The sequence below is a fragment of the Stegastes partitus genome, unplaced genomic scaffold (assembly GCF_000690725.1).
Source record: "Stegastes partitus isolate 25-593 unplaced genomic scaffold, Stegastes_partitus-1.0.2 Scaffold1937, whole genome shotgun sequence".
NCBI lineage: Eukaryota > Metazoa > Chordata > Actinopteri > Pomacentridae > Stegastes > Stegastes partitus.
Genome location: NW_007579668.1, coordinates 63,216 through 83,295, shown reverse-complemented (window position 1 = coordinate 83,295; position 20,080 = coordinate 63,216). Strand labels below are relative to the sequence as shown.

The 20,080-nt window shown below is 39.4% G+C and overlaps 1 protein-coding gene across 1 annotated transcript; it reads left to right on the top strand.

Annotated features, from left to right (window-relative positions):
- Nucleotides 1-947: 947 nt before the first annotated feature.
- rab1ba (zRAB1B, member RAS oncogene family a) lies at nucleotides 948-17,600 on the top strand. The gene is made up of 6 exons (XM_008303107.1): nucleotides 948-1,347; nucleotides 8,174-8,246; nucleotides 8,404-8,499; nucleotides 10,798-10,893; nucleotides 11,400-11,531; nucleotides 12,699-17,600. The coding sequence occupies exons 1-6, from the start codon at nucleotides 1,334-1,336 to the stop codon at nucleotides 12,891-12,893; spliced, it is 606 nt and encodes a 201-aa protein (XP_008301329.1). The 5' UTR covers nucleotides 948-1,333; the 3' UTR covers nucleotides 12,894-17,600.
- The last annotated feature ends 2,480 nt before the right edge of the window (nucleotides 17,601-20,080 follow it).

The following is a 20,080-nucleotide window of genomic DNA, read 5'->3' as shown; positions in this document are numbered from 1 at the left end:
CATTTCAGTTGTAATTTTTATTGTAGAGGGATTGAAAAGTGACTCTCATCTGCTCTGGATTGGAATAAATCACTGTGCAGGACATGTAATATTAAAATCACCACATCCTGTATCCTGTAGAAAGAAATCCTGTCTTAATAGGAGCTAGAATTTAGTAATTATTAAGGGGGTGAATTAAGATTGTAAGATTCTTAGTCAAAACTTTTGCTGTGTAATATAGCATATTTTTAATCTTCAACATTAATGTAGGGACATAGTGCACCAGTTACATACATTATTATATCAAATGTGTGGTCAATAGAGAACAAAAAACTACAAACAAACAAAAAAACAATACATTTTGGTAGTGAAAACGACATGCTTAAATAATGTCTTAATTAACTTTTTTCAACTATTAGTGGGACTATGTCTGCATTCTGGCATTTACGGTACTTTTAGCAGTTTTGCTGGTCTACATACATGTACATCATCATTTTTGTATCCCTGCGGTTTATTTTTTTCAGCATTCCTTTATTTGTCTATCACTGTATTTCTGTTTCAACACAGACCCTTTCATGATGCTTCTCATTAATGTGACAGCATTTGCAAGGGACAGTTCCATGTCAGTTTTTCCCTAAAAGTTGCAACAGCATTCTTACCAGGTCTGATCTAGCAACATTTACATGTCATTTTTCAACATAGAACTATTTTAATATTGAGACACTGTGGCTGAATATTAAGTAATATCAAATTATTTTATGAAAAAAGTAATGTACAAATGAAATTATTAAATGAAATAATTATTAAACCATATACATTGCAAAATGAGAGTTATAATATAATGTATTTCATGAAAATGAAGACATGTATGATAAAAAAAAACAAAAAAAAAAAAACAAAACTGAGCGACTTGGAAAAAATGTCATTTCCTGAAGGCGAATATTCAGCTGTACGTAGTGCAGCATGTAGGCGTTTTTTCTTACTTTTTATAAAAAACTACAAGTCCCAGCACTGCTCCGGTTCTATTTGTTATTTTGCTGGCAGTGACACGTCACCTTACGTCACTACCGCACCTGCGCAGCCATCTTGAACCTTTACCGAGCAACGGACACAGAAAGGCAGGAAAAAGGAATAAAATATACCAACCTAAGCGAAGGAAACAGTGATATGTCTGCTAGAATTAAGGATATATGAACCAATAAAGGTCGAATACAGCAGAGCTACCAGGGGTCAGCAAAGGAGACGGTAAACAACCATCTAAGTGCCTCGGATACCCGGACCTACAAGTCATCTTTTTTGCCGGACTAGGAAGGAAGAGTCGATACGCCGACAGAAAAACATCTAGAGTGAAACCATGAATCCCGAATAGTGAGTTTTATGTGAAACATGCCTAACTGCTAGTCAGCATTTTATTATGTTCAGCCAAAAAGTAAATTGTATGTAATGTGGTTTATGGTGTAACCCTATGTAAATAATGCTAGGCTAATTGTGCTCTCGTTGAATTTAGTGGCAAACGTTAGCTAGCTGGTTCTCGTGAACAGGGCGCGGACAGCTTCTTTAATGTGTCAGTCTCGCGAATGTGTTTTCTCCCAACGTCAGCTGACAGCTTGCTCGTGCCTCACCGTGTCGATTGTGGCACGCGACCTTTCACGGGACAAATAAATGAGCAGTCCAGTGTAAGAGTTGAAACCAGAGTGAAAACGTCCAAAGGAAATGCTGCCATTGTTCACTTCTGAAAGTAGAATGGAAACAAGGATTAGCTTCTTAGTAATGCTACATAAAGTAGTGAAGTCATAGATGTCGGATGGCTGACTAGTAGCCTCGATAAATAGCCCAGTCTGTTGTTTTTTTCATTTGGGCACATCGTTTTTTGGGGGGCACAGATGCATGCTATATATAGGTTTCATAACTCGAACACGGAGAAGACATTAGTTTTTATTTATTCTGCGCAGATGGCACTATTTGCATGCCAATAATTTATAGGTATATGTAGGTTTTGTAGGTTTTATAGTTGATATGTTTAACTATTTGGTTGGTCACAAGGCATTCGTGTAAAGTTCAGATCATGATTACTGCCCTACCTGCTTTGTAATTATAATGATAGAAGCTAAAATTGGCTCCATTGTGAGACGGGGCTAACGTTAGATGATACGCCAGGTAGCAGGTGTTTGACGGCTGATCCTGCAGCCCTGAAATGAGAGGACACCCTCTTGTCACCGAATCCCTCACTCGGTGCTGAAACGGACGCAGTGGTTGTCCCGGAGCCCACAGCTAAAGCTTGCTTTTAAATCCTGATGGAACCTCGTCGAACTTGCTTAGCTAAGAACTCCACACCCTCAGCAGACTGTCTTTATTCTCCTGCATGTTTGCACATACTGCAGTGTATAATATTGTCTCTGTGCGTGTCGTAGTGCACTGTATCTTGATTGGACTTGTATTGCTATGAAACCTGATTTTGGCATATTATCCACTTTCAAAGATTTTCCAATAGTTTGTAGCTAGGCACCCCTCATGAAGAATGCCACTTTCAGTTTTGTTAGTGAATAAATAACATCATTAATTCTGTATAAGCTCCTGATAGGACCACTTTTTGATGTGCCAGTGTGTTAGTGTTGCTTTATATTGTCCTCCAGCATGACACTTAATATTTTTATCTCACTCTTAGGTCAATCAGGGAACCCCATGAATCATGTCATCGTATAGCTCATGAAAAAACCTCGATGTGGATCACAGTTAATTTATTTATACCTTATTAACATCTAATAACCCCATTATTAATGACTAATTAACACGTATAACTGGAAGCCTGATGGCCATTTGATTCTTAACATTCATCAATTTAAATGCATTTCTAAAGACAATAAGTCACAGCTTATATCAGTTTATTGTTCCTGGCTAAGTGTCCTGTAGTAACAAATTCATTTTATTTTCAATTTCTTTTTTTATGAAGAAAATACTTGACATGTCTGTGTTTACCAAAACTTTATTGTAGAATAGCTTTCACAGATGTTCAAAGGCAAGCACATTAAAATTAACAGTCCAACAAAACAAACTCTCCGCCAAAGATCTAATCATACAGGATTTTGTCAAGAGGATCATCATATTGACTTTCTGACCTTACTGACCTGTAGTACATAGTCTGTGGTGGCTGGTTAACTTGTATCATTGGATCTAAACCCTGAATATTCCCAATCAGGAGGTCCTGTATCTTCACCCTACTCTGCTTGTTCCTAGAATTTCCTGTATCATAACTGACCTCTGGTGGTGCTTGCTGTGCATTATAATAGGTCATGTTAATAGAGCATCTCTGTGTCAGTTATAAGAAAAAAAAGAGCAATATGTAGATTTTTAAATACTGCAGTATACCCCAGTGCAAGCCTAACTGAAACATCTGTATTGCACAGTATGAACAGTAAAATTTTTTTCAGTTCAGCCAAAATTGTTATACTTAAGTATTTAATGTAGAGACCAAGTCAGTCTGTAATCAGTTAGTATAGAGGTCCTATGTCCACCTGTCCATTCATCCATGCATCCATCCATCCATTATCTATACACCGCTTAATCCTCACTAGGGTTGCGGGGGCGCTGGGGCATATCCCAGCCGACTCAGGGCCAAGGCAGGGGACACCCTGAATCAGTGGCCAGTCTATCACAGAGCTACACTAGAGACAAACAAGCACACTCACATTCACACTGACGGACAATTTAGAATCACTAATTAACCTCAACATGTTTTTGGACTGTGGGAGGAAGCTGGAGTACCCGGTGAGGACCCACGCTGCACAGGGAGAACATGCAAACTCCACGCAGAAAGATCCTAGGTGTCCTAACCGGGATGCAAACTGGGGATCTTCTAGCTGTGAGTCGTCGCTAACAACCGAGCCACAGTGCAACCCTCCACCTGTCCTACTAAGGACAAATTTCTGTCCTACTAAGGACAAATTTCTGATAGCTTGCAATAGGGTGTTTTATATGAGTATTTAATTTTTAGTGTGACATGAAATGTGTAAGTAGGACAGAGTACCAAACACTGACTACAGAACACTGGTCTCATTCATAATCTTGTTTATGTATTCTCTGATCAGATAGTTTGTGATTCAAAAATTCCATTTTAGATAGTTATGTTTTGGTTGAGTTAATCTTTTTTTCCTTTTAGACAACCCTAAAAATAAGTCTTGCTATTTTTAAAATTATGCTCTCAGGAAAAGTAAGGTTTTGTATCAAAATCCAAACATTTGGATTGTGTTGTTATTGTTAGCTGACAGGCTCAGGTTTAGCTGCCTGTTTTCACAGGGAACAGGTTTACATTACACTTTATGTATTCCAAGTTTATACAGTTACACTGAAACAGTATAAGGTTGTGTGCTGATGATAGTCTGTGGCTTGCTTGTTCCAGTGAATAAAAACTGATGAGAGGTCTTGGTAACCCTCAGCATAAGTCGACATCAACATAAGATGTACAAATGTGAACTAGGCTGATTACTCCATTGCAGCTGCATCTAGTGTTTGTGAGATATTTTCAGTTGATTAAGTGTCAGGCTGTGGTACACAGCAACTCTCAGTTTCCTATGACACAAGAATAGCAGTGGCATTGGGCAATTCTCTACAGCTGTCTGTGCTGTGGGTCAAATTCATGTGATGTTTTCTTCTCAGTGACTGAGGGTGAGCAGATGGTGGGTAATGTTGTCACTTTGGGAGAACCTTTGAGTAGGGTCAGATATTAAACTACAATGCTTTCTGACTGTTTAGTGAATAATATCTGTAAGTTGATTTTTTTTTTTGTGAAGTTTGTACTGTGTTTTATTTAGTGCACTCTCTTCTACACTATTCAAGTTTTTTTGGGGGCTTTTTTGTTAAACGATAAGGCTGTAAAAAAAAAAAAACATGTTTATAATCTTCAAAGTAAAGTAAAAATTTTGTACATTTTGTTTCATTATCCAATTTCAGTTTCGTATAGGTGCTTCAATGGAAAGGTTTTAAACAACATATAGCACTAATTCCATGGCCAGATTAAACTGGCAGAGGACCCTGGGCAATGAGATAGGCTAACAGCCAGTCAATTTAATAAGTTTCTTCATTGTCATTACAAAATTCACCTTTTTTATTAGCTGAAATATTATGATCAGTACTTACTTTAAACTATTGATACTCATATGAGAGAATGAAGTTGGCTCACCCAATGCAATTGAATTAGCACAAATGAATTAGCACTCAATAATCCTGGACTTTTGGGTTCAGGATATGTCTTTCTCCTACTGTTTACAAATCCCAAAAACCAGCACTAATATATCTACTATCAAGTGCAACGTGTATCCTGACAGGGTTTCAGACTACGACCAAAATGGTTGCATTTGATTACATTGGTAGACGTGCATTATGATTATTAAGCTGTAGCTGTATTGGTGTCACTGTAGCTGCAGGTAGCTACTGTGTTAACCACAGTGGTGGAAAGTAGTACTTTTAGAACGTCGATGTTCTGCTGTATTTATGCTTAAAAATGAGGTCTTCTTGAGAAAAGGGGAGCACACCTAAATGCGCTGTTTTTTCAGCTTATCGAAAAGAACGCATGTAGAAAAAAATCACTCAGTGTCATCTTTGGCAAATCTGACATTAGCGCACCCTTGTTGACTCTTTTCAGAGTAATTTTTGGTCACATCTATCTGAGCACACCACAGGCTGCAATGTGGGGTGTTTAGGGAACATTGATAAATTGTAGTGTCTATCGATAAGAAAGTGTTCAGCAAATCATATGATGCCTGCGACCAGGTGGGAGGTGCAACCAAATGAGAAAGCTGGTCGCACCGGTGCTACCAGTGAAAATGTTTGTCTGAGCGCTGCCTTATAAATCTTAGTCTTCTGTGCCATAGAGCTCCTTTGTTGTTCAAAAAACTTTAGCAACAATGAGCCACAGTGTTGTACAGGGGAACATCTTCCTTCATTATCATGAATGCACACTGCAGTTTATTTTGATACAGGCTGACACATACCTTCCTGGTGTTCTAAATACTTGCTGCAGCACCACTTGTAGATCAATCTGGACCTGAAACATTTGTAACTGCAGTGCAAAATTTTAAGAAATTGTTGAGCTTTTTTTTTTTTTTTTTTTTTTTAAACTGGATCTGTACACAGTACTATCAGAAAGTTTTTAGACTCCTTCTCTTTATACACATTTTGTTATGTTGCAGTCTTAAGCGAAAATCATAGAAATTCATTTTCCCCTCAGCAATTTGGACTCAATACTAGGGATCGATCAATCATTGATGCCGATATTTGGCCTTTCTGATTATTGGTATTGTTTTTCCTGTTGACCAATTTGCACTACTTTGCCTCTGATACATTTGGCTGTCTGCAGTCGCTCTGTGGTCTCAAGCAATGCCGTGCCCACAGCAATTAGCTATTTGCTTACACATTAGCATAAACAGTCAACCACTGGAAGCTATTGTTTACACATAGGGACAGATGTGCACATTTGCTGCTCTGATAAATTAGTGGAGCTGTGCTTAGAACGATAGGTAGCACATGTTGCTGAAGCGGTAATAAACACCTCAGTTTTCCACAAACATACCAGATCTCCTCATTATACAGAAAACAGCCCAATAATTTATTTTGGTGTTGTTGCAGGTAGAACTTGTTTTGTCGATGATGTTGGCCTATGACTATTACTAAGAGGCTTGCTTTGCCTCTTAGTCTGTGACTAACACCAGGAGGATGACCTGTAACGTCTCTCTTAAGTAAGATTAACTTGAACAATCTACTCTAACTGACTGACGCGTCCTTCATTGGATGCGTCATCATCCTTCATCCCCAAAAGAGACAACCTGCAAAAACTGAACAAGAAGCGCAGCCATTGCCACAGATCAGGACATTGGGCACTTCATAGTTGCTAAAGCTGCACTAACGACTAATGGCTAAGAGGCAGCCACAGATTGCCCTAAGACATTGTCTGGAAAACAATAGGAAATAATGCTTTAAGATTAGGCTTCTGTGTTCAGTAAGTGTGATTGAACAGTGAAAGGACTTGAATTGGTCTTACAGTAAATTGGTGAGCTTTTAAGCATTATGTGATGCTCTAACCTCATCATTCCTCTTTCTATTGTACATATTTAGCCACGGTCTTCCTTATAAATGATGTAGCCTAGTTATGAATGACCAGTTTCCTGATATCACATGGTGTTAATATATAGCATTTAATGTATGTCAGTTCCATATATCTATTGGCTTTCCTTGATTACCAATGCTAAAATTTGATATTAGCCCAGAAAAAAAAACATATTGAGCTATCTTTATAATGAAGAGAAGAAAAAACATATTTTTTGCAGATTTACAAAAAAATATTAAACAGAAATGTCAAATTGACATCAGCATTTAGACCTTTTACTGAGGATTTATTTCAAGCACTTTTTGAAGCGTTTAAAGCTTTGAGCCTTCTTGGATATGACACAACAAGCTTGGCAACATCTGGAGATTTTCTGCCAGTCTCCTTTGTAGATCATCTCATCCTCTTGTCAGGTTGGATAGAATAAGGATAATGGAGATAAGGATATCCCTGTAGTTTGCTTTGTTTCCTTAAACCCTTACCAGTCTACCTGTCACCAAAAAACACTCCCACAGCATGATGCTGCCATTGCTTTACTGTAGCAGTATTGGTGAGAGTAGTAATGCTGTCAAAATCTTAAAAATACACATTCCGAGTACACAGAAAATTTGGTTGATTTTGGAGGCTCATTTGTGATAGGGCTGTGGAGTGGCTGGTTGGTGATGGACCCTTTTCTGTCTTAGCAGATGTTTGTGGAGAGCCTGGTGCTAAATCACTTGCAGATGGCTTGATTTTTTTCCATTAATTCTTTTTATTGGTTCGTGAAATTATAAAGAGAAGGGTTTTTAAAGTTCAGAAAATCTATGATGTTTCCAATGTCAATGACTAATCGTGTTTAATAATCTAGATCTCTATATGTGCATGATCTGTTTTTAGGAATATATTTTTTTTAGAACATTTTTAGTTGAAGCCAATAGGTTAGCAACATATTTTTGGTTTTGTTTTCAAAGAAGTTGAATTAGTTGACAATAAGAAAAGTGCTTATACTTCGCTAAATAAGGTATAAAATATTTTTCATCTGTCTTTGTCAAGACTCAGGAAACATTACTGGTACTGGTATTGAAAATGTTCAACCTGTTTTCTTTTTGTTTATTTCAGTGACTATCTGTTCAAACTCCTGCTCATTGGAGACTCTGGAGTAGGAAAGTCCTGTCTTCTGCTGCGCTTTGCAGTAAGTAGTTGTGTCTCACCCTGTGAAACATGTTTTTTCATTACTGTTAGCCTCTAAATGTCTCTGTTCCAACTGCAACCTTTAGTCTTTGCTCATTCTGCTGCTGGCTTGATTTAGTCCTGTTCTCCCTCCCTTTATCTGTCCCCCTTCTCTCCAGGATGACACCTACACAGAGAGCTACATTAGCACCATCGGAGTGGATTTTAAGATTCGCACCATTGAGCTGGATGGCAAGACCATCAAACTGCAGATTGTAAGTCCACACATAAGCACAGAGCACTCTCTGTAACTCTTACCTTCTCACCTGAACTGGGGCTTAGATCCAGTCATTGTTATCAAAACACATGAAAGTCTTTGTGTGTGTGTGTTCACATTTTGCATTCAAACCAACCTGTAATTGGAGCCTGTTTTAGTTAAGAGAACAGGCTGTGCCACACAAGTATGTCCAGCTTATTAAGTTGATACACACACACACCTACACACACACACACACACACCTACACACACACACGCACACATGTACACACAAAACTAAACCATACTTCACAGTGTACTTCTGGTTTCTAGTAATTGCAGAGATGAATAAAGTTTCTACAAGTGCTATTTTCTACTGTGAAATTGTTATTACCAAGAACATGGAACTTTCCAACACCTGAACTTCTCAGAGCTTTGTAAGTCAATGATACAAGGTTCTCTTTGTATTTGCTACTCTATTTTCCAACTGGAACACTTCAGACTTACTATATATCATCAAAGTCATCAGTTATATACCTATAACTGCCATTTGTATGCACAGTTTGTTAGGTGAGTGAAGTAAACAGCTGTGGAAGCAGGGAAGCTGATATAACGACTGCTCATTTTCTTTAATATTGCCTCCATGATCCTGCTTGGGCTGGCACAAGTCAGTCAGTGGTCCAAAATAACACCCAGCATGTGGAGTTACCTACGTTTTGATCTACAAAAGTTCTGTATTCTCTATAATTCATATTTTCCCTGGACTGCTTTGTTATGCCTTGCATCCTTATTTCTGGGAAACCTGTTTACTGAGACAGGCAGGTCCCCCTGAATAGCCTTCCCTACCCTTGTACTACAGAAGGCCTTGATGGTCTTGTTGTGATGCAACATCACATCTGATTGAGCAATCACATGACTTCAACCCCTACAAGTACTTGGCATTTGGATTCAGTGTCACTTGCTCAGGAGTGCTCAAATTTAGTTCCAGGAAGTTTCCTCTAAAGAGGAGCAGAGAATAGTGAAAACAGAAACTGAAAACAACATTGACCACACATTAATTACATTCTGCAATGAACTAAATATGACTGTTCAATACAGTACATTTCAAAGAATAAAAAAAACCCAAAAACATTGGTATTGCTTATTTTGAGTAAGTCTTTATGTTGGCAATGTAATGGTTGAGAACACGACATAAATTATTGTTATCCATAATGCAGTTAACAATTTGAATTTTTGATTAATTGTTTCAGTCATAAAATCCCCCAGTTTTCAATTTATGAGAATGAGGAAAAGCAACAAATTCACACGTATAAGAAGCTGGAACCAACAAATATTTGTATGATCAACCAAATCCATCCATCCATTTTCTATACACCTCTTAATCCTCACTCGCGGGGGGGCTGGAGCCTATCCCAGCCGACTCAGCGTGAAGGCAGGGGACACCCTGGACAGGCCGCCAGTGTATCGCAGGGCTACACTGAGAGACAGACAACCAAGCACACTCACATTCACACCTACAGACAATTTAGAATCACCAATTAACCTCAGCATGTTTTTGGACTGTGTGTGAGGAAGCCGAGAACCCAGAGAGAACCCACGCTGCATTCGGAGAATATGCCATGCCAACTCCACATAGAAAGATCCTGGGCGTCCTAACCGGGACACGAACTGGGGATCTTCTAGGTGTGAGGCGACTGTTCTGACAACTGAGCCACCGTGCAGCCCATCAACCAAATCAGTCACTCAGATTATTATACATTACTCGAAAATATTTAAAACTATGTAATAGAACTGTCAATAAATTCCTACACCTGGTAGATAGCCTCTATCATCCCCACCAGTTTTGACATACAGCCTTCAGAGTTCAGAAGGTTTGATCATGCAGCACATGATGACTTTTATTTTACATTATATTAAAAAGGTGTTACATGTAACCTGTCTCCATGTTAATCCCTGTAAATTTGAATATTCTGTTCTTTTCTATTCTGTTCTGTTCTTTTTCATGAACTCCAAACCCTGAAGGTCCTGATTATTAACTAAGGTTTATTAAATTAAAATATTTGTAGTAACAAAGTGCATTAACAGCGGTGTTCCAAGCTGTCATAAACAGTCTTTGATGGAGGTCACATTGAAAAGACACAAATCAACACTAGCAGAATTCGATTTTCTTATACTATCAAGTTATTTACAAAATTGATGTTTAAAATCAATGGATTATATGTAGTAGAATGCTCACAGCAAACCTCTTTGCCATTAGGGGTAATACTTAATTTATCCTGACCCTTTCTCTCTCTTTTTGTCACTGTGTGTCTTTTAGTGGGATACTGCAGGTCAGGAGAGGTTTCGTACTATCACCTCCAGTTACTACCGTGGAGCCCATGGCATCATAGTTGTATATGATGTGACAGATCAGGTGAGTCAGCGGTCTGGACGATATTCTCAGAACCAGAAATCATAGTGACGTTGTTGCTTTTTTTTTGTTTGTTTGTTTTATATATATACTTTTATTTGTAAATCAAATTTCAAAAAGCAGTTTTCAGGCGTGTTTATTCAGAAGTAAAACCAAAAATATTTTCCAAATCATAGAACTTTTATTTATATTTAAAGACTAGTGAGTAAAAGTAATGACCATGTCAGACTTACAGTAGGGACACAAAAAATTGTCATAATGAATTGCAGAAAAACAGCAGCCACTGTACAACAGACACAGAGACTAAAAAAGTCTAAACAAATAATAAACAGTAGAGCCTCTAGAGCAACAGGATTTATGGCAGGGCTTTGGTGTTGGCTTTCTTGACATTATACAGGTGTAAATGTTTTCCTATTTCCTCTGACTGTTTCCACAATGAACTCTTTATTGCATAGTCATTAGTGTGTAAGAGCTTATTTAATGTCCATATTGGCATTCTCATTGTGCAGGAGTCCTATAACAACGTCAAACAGTGGCTTCAGGAAATTGACCGTTACGCCAGTGAAAATGTCAACAAACTTCTGGTGGGCAACAAGTGTGACCTGACTACTAAGAAAGTAGTGGACTACACAACAGCGAAGGTATGGCTTCTTTCTGTTCAAGAAGTTTACATGTTGACATTGGCTCCAGTGAGGTATGGATACACATTTTCATGGATTAATATTCACAAGAATGATTGTTGCTGTAACCAAACAATGAGCATGCCTCAAATAACAGGCAAAAAAATGCAGTGAAAAGCAGATGAAAAACATCAATGAGTGGTGGTATTGCACCATAATGCCTCACTTAGTAAATTCTAAATAACAACAGAGTCATGTATATTTATTTTTTTTTACATTTCTGTTAGCATCGATACAGTGAAACGTTTCCAGTGCAGGATTTTTCACATTAAAAAAAAAAACAACTTAATGACATGTCAGGCAAAGGATGATGCCCATTAAGGTGCTGGAGAATGTTTGGTATGACTGCAGAAAGTATTGAGTTCTTGGTGGTAATTTAACTATGATGGATTATCAGCAAATTGGAAGCAACAGAAAATTTCTATTGAAAATTGTATTTCTGTCAGGAGCGAAAGTAAATGCAGAAGAGTGGTGACATGACATGATTTATTTGCACTGATAAAAATTACTGCATTGGAGTTGTACATTATGCATTCAAGAAACCAGTATTAATAGCAAAGATGTTAAGTTTATGTTAGTAGATCAGCTGGGAAAACAAAGGTAAATTAAGCAACAAATAATGATTATAATAATAACTTTATAAAGGGTTGCTTGTCTTGCCAATGAGGTAAATATTTAGGGAAATCATTTTGGTAAATTATTTGGTAAATCATAAAAAGGGAGCAACGATGAAGAGCTTTCTGAGTGACTGTTATGTGTTGGTTAATTAGCTAACAACAGGATATAATGTGCACCTGTGCGTTTTACCATTTTGGTGAAGTTCAAGCTGTTGGAGCACACTGAGTTTGATAATGTACACTGATCAAACACACACGCGCACTTTATGTTAGATATCCATATTGTAAATATTCAGTTTATTATGATATAAACCAGAAAAAAGGAGGTACTCAGACTGGAGAAAGGCAAACCGAGAATGTTTGGTGTTTTTCTAAGGGAATTCACTCATCGTTAATCCAAATACTTGTCACCCAAATTTTGAACTGCATTGTCTTTATGAGCTCTGTTCTGTCTGTTGTCTGCCCTGCTGCCTGACTTTAACATGAGTACAACTCTGCTCTTTCATGGCAGGAGTTTGCTGACTCTTTGGCTATCCCCTTCCTGGAGACGAGCGCCAAGAACGCCACCAACGTAGAGCAGGCTTTCATGACCATGGCGGCTGAGATCAAGAAGCGTATGGGTCCAGGGGCTACAGCCGGTGGCGACAAGCCTAACTTAAAAATTGAGAGTACCCCTGTCAGGCAGTCTGGAGGGGGTTGCTGTTAAAAGGATCGCTCGCCCCCCATCACCCCAGCCATCACCTACACCATTTCCACCGAAATTTCCCTTTCTTCTCCTCTCTGTGCTTTCTTACTTCACCTCTGCCAGTCCCACACCTCAGCATTCCTCCATAACACCATGTAACCCACTCACACCTCCCTGACTATCCCTCTGTCAGCCTACTTGGGCATACAGGACGGCCGGGCAAACAGACGAGCAATCTGTGAGTGTTAAGGTCTAATTGAAACTTAGGGATGGCCTGTACCTCCTCCAAAAAAACGAAGTGGAGAGGGCAACCAGTGTGTGAGGGTCGGGGATGGGTGGTGGTGGTCAGGGGGGGCAGAAACAGACACTGAGACAAGTTTTACTTTCTTCCAAAAGGACAGAAAGAAAACGGATATGAGGGAAGATTGGTATTGATTCAGAGAGAAATGGAGGCAATGGAAGATTACATTTAGATACAAGTGAGCTTATCTCCACACATACTCTCACATACACACTTGGACACACACACACACACACACACGCTGTGGTGGGGTGGTACGGGTTAAAGAGATTTAAGCCTTTTGGCGTAACACATTTCTCCTCAGGCTGTGTCTGTCTTTGTCGATCTCATCTTATGCCCCCCCCAACCTCATCCCACCATACCCCTAATTTTTGCTACCTGGAATTATTTACCTGCACAGTCACGCCACTGTAGATGTTCTGTACACAGTAGTAGTAGGACACGTTCCTGAATAGCAGCAGCCTGCTAACAGTGACTCATCATTGCTATTTCCTGATGAGGGTCCAGGGAAAGCCTTGTCAGGGAGCCTCCTCTCCTCCATCTGTCCTATTCTTTCAGCCTGTGCTCCATTTTCTTATTGTGTGTTCAGATAGAAAGCAAAGTGAATGTTTTTACCTTATGTTTGAGCAGTGTGTGTTCTTTTACCTCAGGCAGCCAGTGTACCAGCTGCACAGACATTAGCAGTGGGCTAGGTAGGGAGTGTCGGATCTTCTTTTCTGTGCTTTTCCTCCAGTCTCTGCTTGTTCAACCTGTGTCTGTATGTTCGTGAAGGAGTTACATTTTTCCTCAGATTTTTAACTAACACAGTCTCTTCAGCTTAATACTCAAATTGCTGTCAAACAGCACTAAAAAGGTTATTTGTCAGTGACTTTTAATGCAGTCACATTGTTTCCTATCTGTATGAACACACCTTTAACTTGTCATTCTGCTTCAAACAAACTTGGTCTCTGCTCGAAGGCAATTCATGGTGCTGTGCTCAGTTGTAACCATGTAAAGTGACAGAAGGAGCTGTGTGAAGAATGACAAAAAAAAAAAAAGAGAGCTTACTTTCATGTCTCTTCATGCTGGCCAGTTGTGCAAAGTCAGTCTGATTGTCAGATTATAGTTACAAAATTACCTCCAGGGTTAGAAAGGAGGTTTCACTGATAGAATCTACTACCGGCGTTTAGTTTGAAAAATACTGGGGCCTTTAGTACATCAGAAAATGATAGAGCAACGTTTTTTTTTTTCATTCTCTTGAAACAAGCTCGGTAGCATAGTGAATACTTGTGGGGGTAGTTGTCAAGCTGCTGGTGTATAGTTAGAGTTAGCAAGCCTGCTACTTTGGTTGCTGATAGTAAGTTAACACACTTTTACTCAGTGTACCATCGACTCCTGTCTACAAGCCATACCTCTTTTGTGGAGCTGGATGTATGGAAGTGGAAAATACAACACAGCTAGGAGGATAACATTCTCTCTTCTGGATGGTTTGGCTTGCAATTGGTCAAGGAAGCAAAGGGATTCCTTAACCAAAGACTCAGAACAGGAAAACAGGCAGCTCAGCAAATTCCATGTGTAGAAGTCAGAGCTGGAAAGGAAGTGACGGTTGTGAGATTTGTAATATGTGGTGTTTGGTTTTTTTAAGCTATGATTTCATGGTTTAAAGAAAGCAATGTGAAAAAGTGCTGTAACATTTAGCAGAGTGAAATCCTGGAATGACACTAAATATAACAGGGGGGCAGATAACAGCACAGATGATGGGGCATGCCAGAGCTGGGCTGGGGTGGGGGTGGGAGGGCACTTGGTTCAAGTTGTTTTGGCAAACAGAAACAATTGGCAATATCCTGCATTGATCTTACAATTTGTGTTTTATTATTGTTATGATTTCATAGTTTGTTTGTTTTTTTTATGGGGACTACTTACACGATTAGCTTCACCTCTCATGTTCAGCATATGGCAGATAGGTTTTAGGATGTTGTTTTGTTCTTGCTTGTTTGCAGATGAAGCTGGGGTAGAGATGCGGTGTGGTTGTGTCTATTGCCTGAGCAGATGGGGTCTTACAAAAGCTGCTGTTCCTTCCCTGAGATCAACCAATCTGTCAGACACAGTTGTCTCTTACTTGGACTCTCGGGTCATGCCTGTTTTTTTTTTTTTAAACATGCATGAGCATCCCTGGTTCCTCATCAGATTCCTTAGTGCTCCAGTTTGTGCCTCCTATGTAATCCTCCTCTTCATGCTTGAGTCTGATTATGAAGTCCTTGGTATACTTCAGTAGAACGAGTTCATATAAAATATTGTTCAAACATGCCTATGTAGAGATATGCGTACAACTGTTATGAAGCAACATACTCAAAGTTCACATACTGAATTGTACAGATTAGGCTAAATTAAACAAAAACTACCCTGCAAGAATTGAAAAATGTACAACCCTCCTCCTGAAGCTCTTACTTCTCCCCTCTGTTCTAAGCCCCTCCTCAACAGAGAAAGGATGAAACTTCACCTTATGACAATTGACTCCACCAGCGATAAAGACCATTAAATGCAGTTGAAACACAATTTTGGGATTTCGGTCCAAGGGTCATTATGGAGAAGTACAAATTTGACCAGAAATTCAGCGTTCAGTTCAGATTTGACAATTCAAACTTCTGACTAAAATGTAGATCACTGTGGTTATATACTCAGCACTGGTCACTTAAAAAGAACAAACTGGAGTGAGCAGTAAGTGAGCAGATTTGAGAATGTTTCACCTGTAATTGTTGATCATGACTGCCAACAGTTGTAGTGTAGTAATGGTGGAATCAGAGAGATTGGAGTCTGTTTACGTGCCCGGAGCTCTGTGCAGCTCACTGCTTCTCAAAGTTGTGTTAAGTCACAGTGGTATTTCCAGGGAAACTGGAAGGAATGTGAGAGACGGAGCATCCCCCTGGCCTATTCGAGGGGCCTCTACACAGCAGTGAAACTCTGCTTCTTTACATGATACCTGATTAATCTGAGCCACTGCTTTTTACCCTGTTTGACAAGACAACTGGAAAATATGCAGACATTGTTGAAGAAAGCTGCTCACACATGAAAAAAAAAAAAATACTGTACTGCGGTAGCGTTAGTCATTCTGATGACTGTTCTTTATTGGTGTCTAACTGTACACATCCGCAATGGTCAGTTTCATCATGTGCGTTGTGTTTGGGGGTGTCAGGAGGTTCAGGGACTGACTGGTCTTGGTTTGCTGACCGGGTATGAACTCCCAACTCTCCCTTCAAGCCAACCATGTCACTGCAACTTGATGAATTCCTCAAGATCCCCAATGACCAGTCCCTGCTCTCACATGAGGGAAGCTCACTGAGGTTTCATTTGCGCTCCCAGTTCTCTACAAGAAGATCATGGCAACATTTCAGACAGAACAAGGCCTCAGACTGAGGCATCACAAAGAGCACGAGTCCACTTCCATTTGTGAAACCTCTTCACTGACTGACGCTCGCTCAGAAAGCTTCAACTCTGCACTGATCAGAGTGGAGCAGATGTGACGTTACCTTCTTCTGTATACATTGGCATTACCCGGGGATGAGGTGTGTACGTGTGCACCTGCGTGCGCATGTGTGTATGTTTGTTACAGCCCTGTGGAGCCAAACTGGAATGCTACAGTTTTTAGTGCAGAACTGGAATCTGACACTGAGGGGGAGGGAAGGCAGCAGCAGTAAGCATATGTATGTGTGTGTAGAGCAGGGCAGGGTTGCATGTAACATTCCGGAGCTTTTTGGACACATGTTGGTATCCCGGCATCACGCCAGTCTCACTTTAGTAGATGCAGAAGAAGCAATCATTTGAAATTTAACACTTAACACACTCTCTCGCTGTCTCTCTCTCTCCCTCTCTCTCGCTCTTTCTCTCACGCACACACACATACACACACAGACACACACACACATACATATATATAGTGGATGTTTTGCGCTTTCATGAAGATTTCATTTTTTAAAAATCTTTTTCTTTCAACAGGTCTTGATATGATACTGATTTTAATGTATTCATTGAATACTGTACTGTGTTGTCTAGTCCATGGAAGTATGAGGGGACACTGGGCAGGGTGGGCCTTCTGATGAGGGTGGGGTTAAACACATATAGGGTGGGGCTTCTGCTTATGAATGTGATTCTGATGAAACAATGCTTGACTTTTCTTCTTTAGCTCTCATTTTGTATTTTTTTTGCATTTAAGGTTTTTTTTTCCCTCCTTGTCATTTGCACACTGTTCAGTGGCTTAATAAAGGCACTCACTATGTGGTGTTTGTTAATAAAAAGCACCGGGCGGGAGCTCGCCTGTCACCTTCTGTCTTTTATTTTCTTTTTGGCTTGTTCACTTTGGTGCTGTCTCCCTGCTGAGTTTGATCATGTTTTTTTTTCTGTACATATTATAAATATATATATAATAAAATGATGAAAAGGATCAATGTCAACATAAGAGTAAGTTTGGTGTTTTTACACAACAGTACCTGGAAAAATGGCTCAAGGTCTGTAGTAAGGTTACTTTGGTGGGCATACTGCACCCATGAGTCCACAGATTTGTTCAAGACGGAAATTTTTTCATCTCCCTGAGTCCACAAACGTCTGTTCTTATCCCTCCTTGAATGTCCGAGTGCATTAGTATTCTGCATGCTCAGAATACGACCTGCTATGTATTTATGCATGTATAACACAGTCCTACAAGTGGACTACAAAAATGGTGTAGTAGCAGCACACACTGGACATAAAAGATAAATGTAGCCTCTAGGTCTATAAAGTGAGGCCAATGCGCAAGTACTGTAAACCTCCATTTTTTATAACTGCCAACAAGGGGCAACTCCTCTTGTTGCGAAGTCTAATTCTATCAAAGTCAATGAGAAAATGGCCCTACTTGTTCCTTAAACTGTTACGACAGTGAAATGGGGTATCATGTAGGCAGTGCTACCTTATGATTGAGAGGTTGCCACTTATCATAGTGATGGCATCCTCATGTTTTCCAGTCAGATCCACTGCTTGCTTGTGACATCTGGTTTCAAAAGACCAAGATGGTGACGACCTCGTGCCAAACCCAAGGCTTCAAAGTCTACAAACCAGTAAGTGATGCTACTACATCCTTCTTTCCTTCTTTCCTTTCCTTTCCATCCTTCTTCATCACAGGTTCCACAGTCAGCCCAAATATGGAAAAATGTGCCAATATTAGGCTCACACCGATGCACATCCATATAACCTAAACTTAACGAAATCTGACAACTATTGCACATTTGAGTGTGCTCGCAGTGAATTGGGCTGATATTGCAGGGTACTTGTAGTTAAGCAACTTTAAGTCAGATATTTAAAGAAAAAATTAATTAATTAAGCTACTCATTTGTTCGAATCAAGATTTTTGTTCCCCTGTTATTTTCCCTGCACTCATTAGATTGTCTTCGAATGCCCCGCTCAACAGCTTTTTAGGGTTTTCTGTAAAGTCTTTGACAATGCCTAAAGAGGCATAAAATTAGTCTGACAACTTATATTCTGTTACACAATTTGATAAAGAGCCTTCAAACTTTGAACCATTTCTCCTCAACTTCACTGCTGTGTTGCTGCTCTCTGTCTTTCTAAAGCAGTATAATAATTCACCCTTCATGTTTGGTTAATGATTGTTTAGGTGGATGACAGCCTGAAGTCTCTGACTTACAGAACCGTCAGGCCTGCGCTGCAGGTGCTTTACTGCTGCTTGAGTGCATTCTTCTGTTGGCCCTCCAGCACTGCAGAGACAACGTACACAATATGACAGAAAGACTGTAAAGATATGCTGACATCCGCTTTGAGCATTATCTGACACTGTGTCAGATACATGTTGTAAAGTTCAGTACCATGTGTGACCAGTATGGGTGTCAGTGAGCTATTGCTGCTCTGACACTTCAGGGGTTATTTCACCCAAATTAGAAAGCACATTTTCTTCAGTTAGCCCATGCACACACAGTCTTTCGTTGTGCATAGATTTTTTTTTTTGCCCACATCGCAGTACAGTGGAGGTGAACAGAATTTAATTTCAATTTAAAAAGCAGTGCTTCTTCCAAAAACTTCTTGTGAGCTGTCATAATGATGTCACCAGGATTCAAGACTACAAATTTAAAATACCATCTGACAGAGGTCTAAGCTGCAGTTGCAGGAGTTATTATAATAGGGACTACATTTTGTCTTTGGATTCGTCTTTTGAGTCCTACAACTTATAAAAAGTCCACTGTTATGTTACTACAGTGTCCTTTTAGCATGTACTGACATCATATTTGCCAAAACATCTTTCACGGACAAGTCAATGCAAACAGATAGGATTTAAAACTTCTGGCAGCTCCTAGTTGTAACATCAAGAATACACTGTGGTAAAATGAAAGAATGCTGCTACACCTCATGAATACATTACGAAACTTTGATGTAAGGCTGATATTTCTTCTATGCAAGTGAATATTATATTTTGATACTGGAACATGGAAAGTGGTCACCACAACATTTAGGATTGGTCTTTCTGGGACCATAAACATTAGATTATATGTAACATCAGATTTCATGTCAGGCTTAACATTAGCTGTTGAGGTATCCGACTCTGGATGCTGGATACATGGACACTGTCATTAATTTATTCTAAAATATAAATTATTAGGGGACACATTAAGCTGAGGGTCTGGAAATTTTGATCCAAAACTTTACTTTCTGCATTCTGTTAAGTTTTTTGGCCAACAATTTATGCCATTTCTGTATTAATTTATGGTATAGATTTATTTTTTAAGGCGCTTGGCTCAGGTGGTAGAGCGGATTGTCCTCTAATTGCAAGGATGGCAGTTCCATCAGAGTCAAAAATCATGCCGAAGTTTTTTGCGTATTGTGCTGGTTTAAAATCTTGTAGATCTGATAAAAGTTTCTCTCTCTGGCCTTCGGGACCTATAGTTAAAAC

Coding starts and splice junctions, on each gene's coding strand:
- rab1ba (XM_008303107.1), top strand. Junction 8,247..8,403: donor GTCTTCTGCTGCGCTTTGCA/GTAAGTAGTTGT, acceptor CCTTCTCTCCAG/GATGACACCTACACAGAGAG. Junction 8,500..10,797: donor AGACCATCAAACTGCAGATT/GTAAGTCCACAC, acceptor TGTGTCTTTTAG/TGGGATACTGCAGGTCAGGA.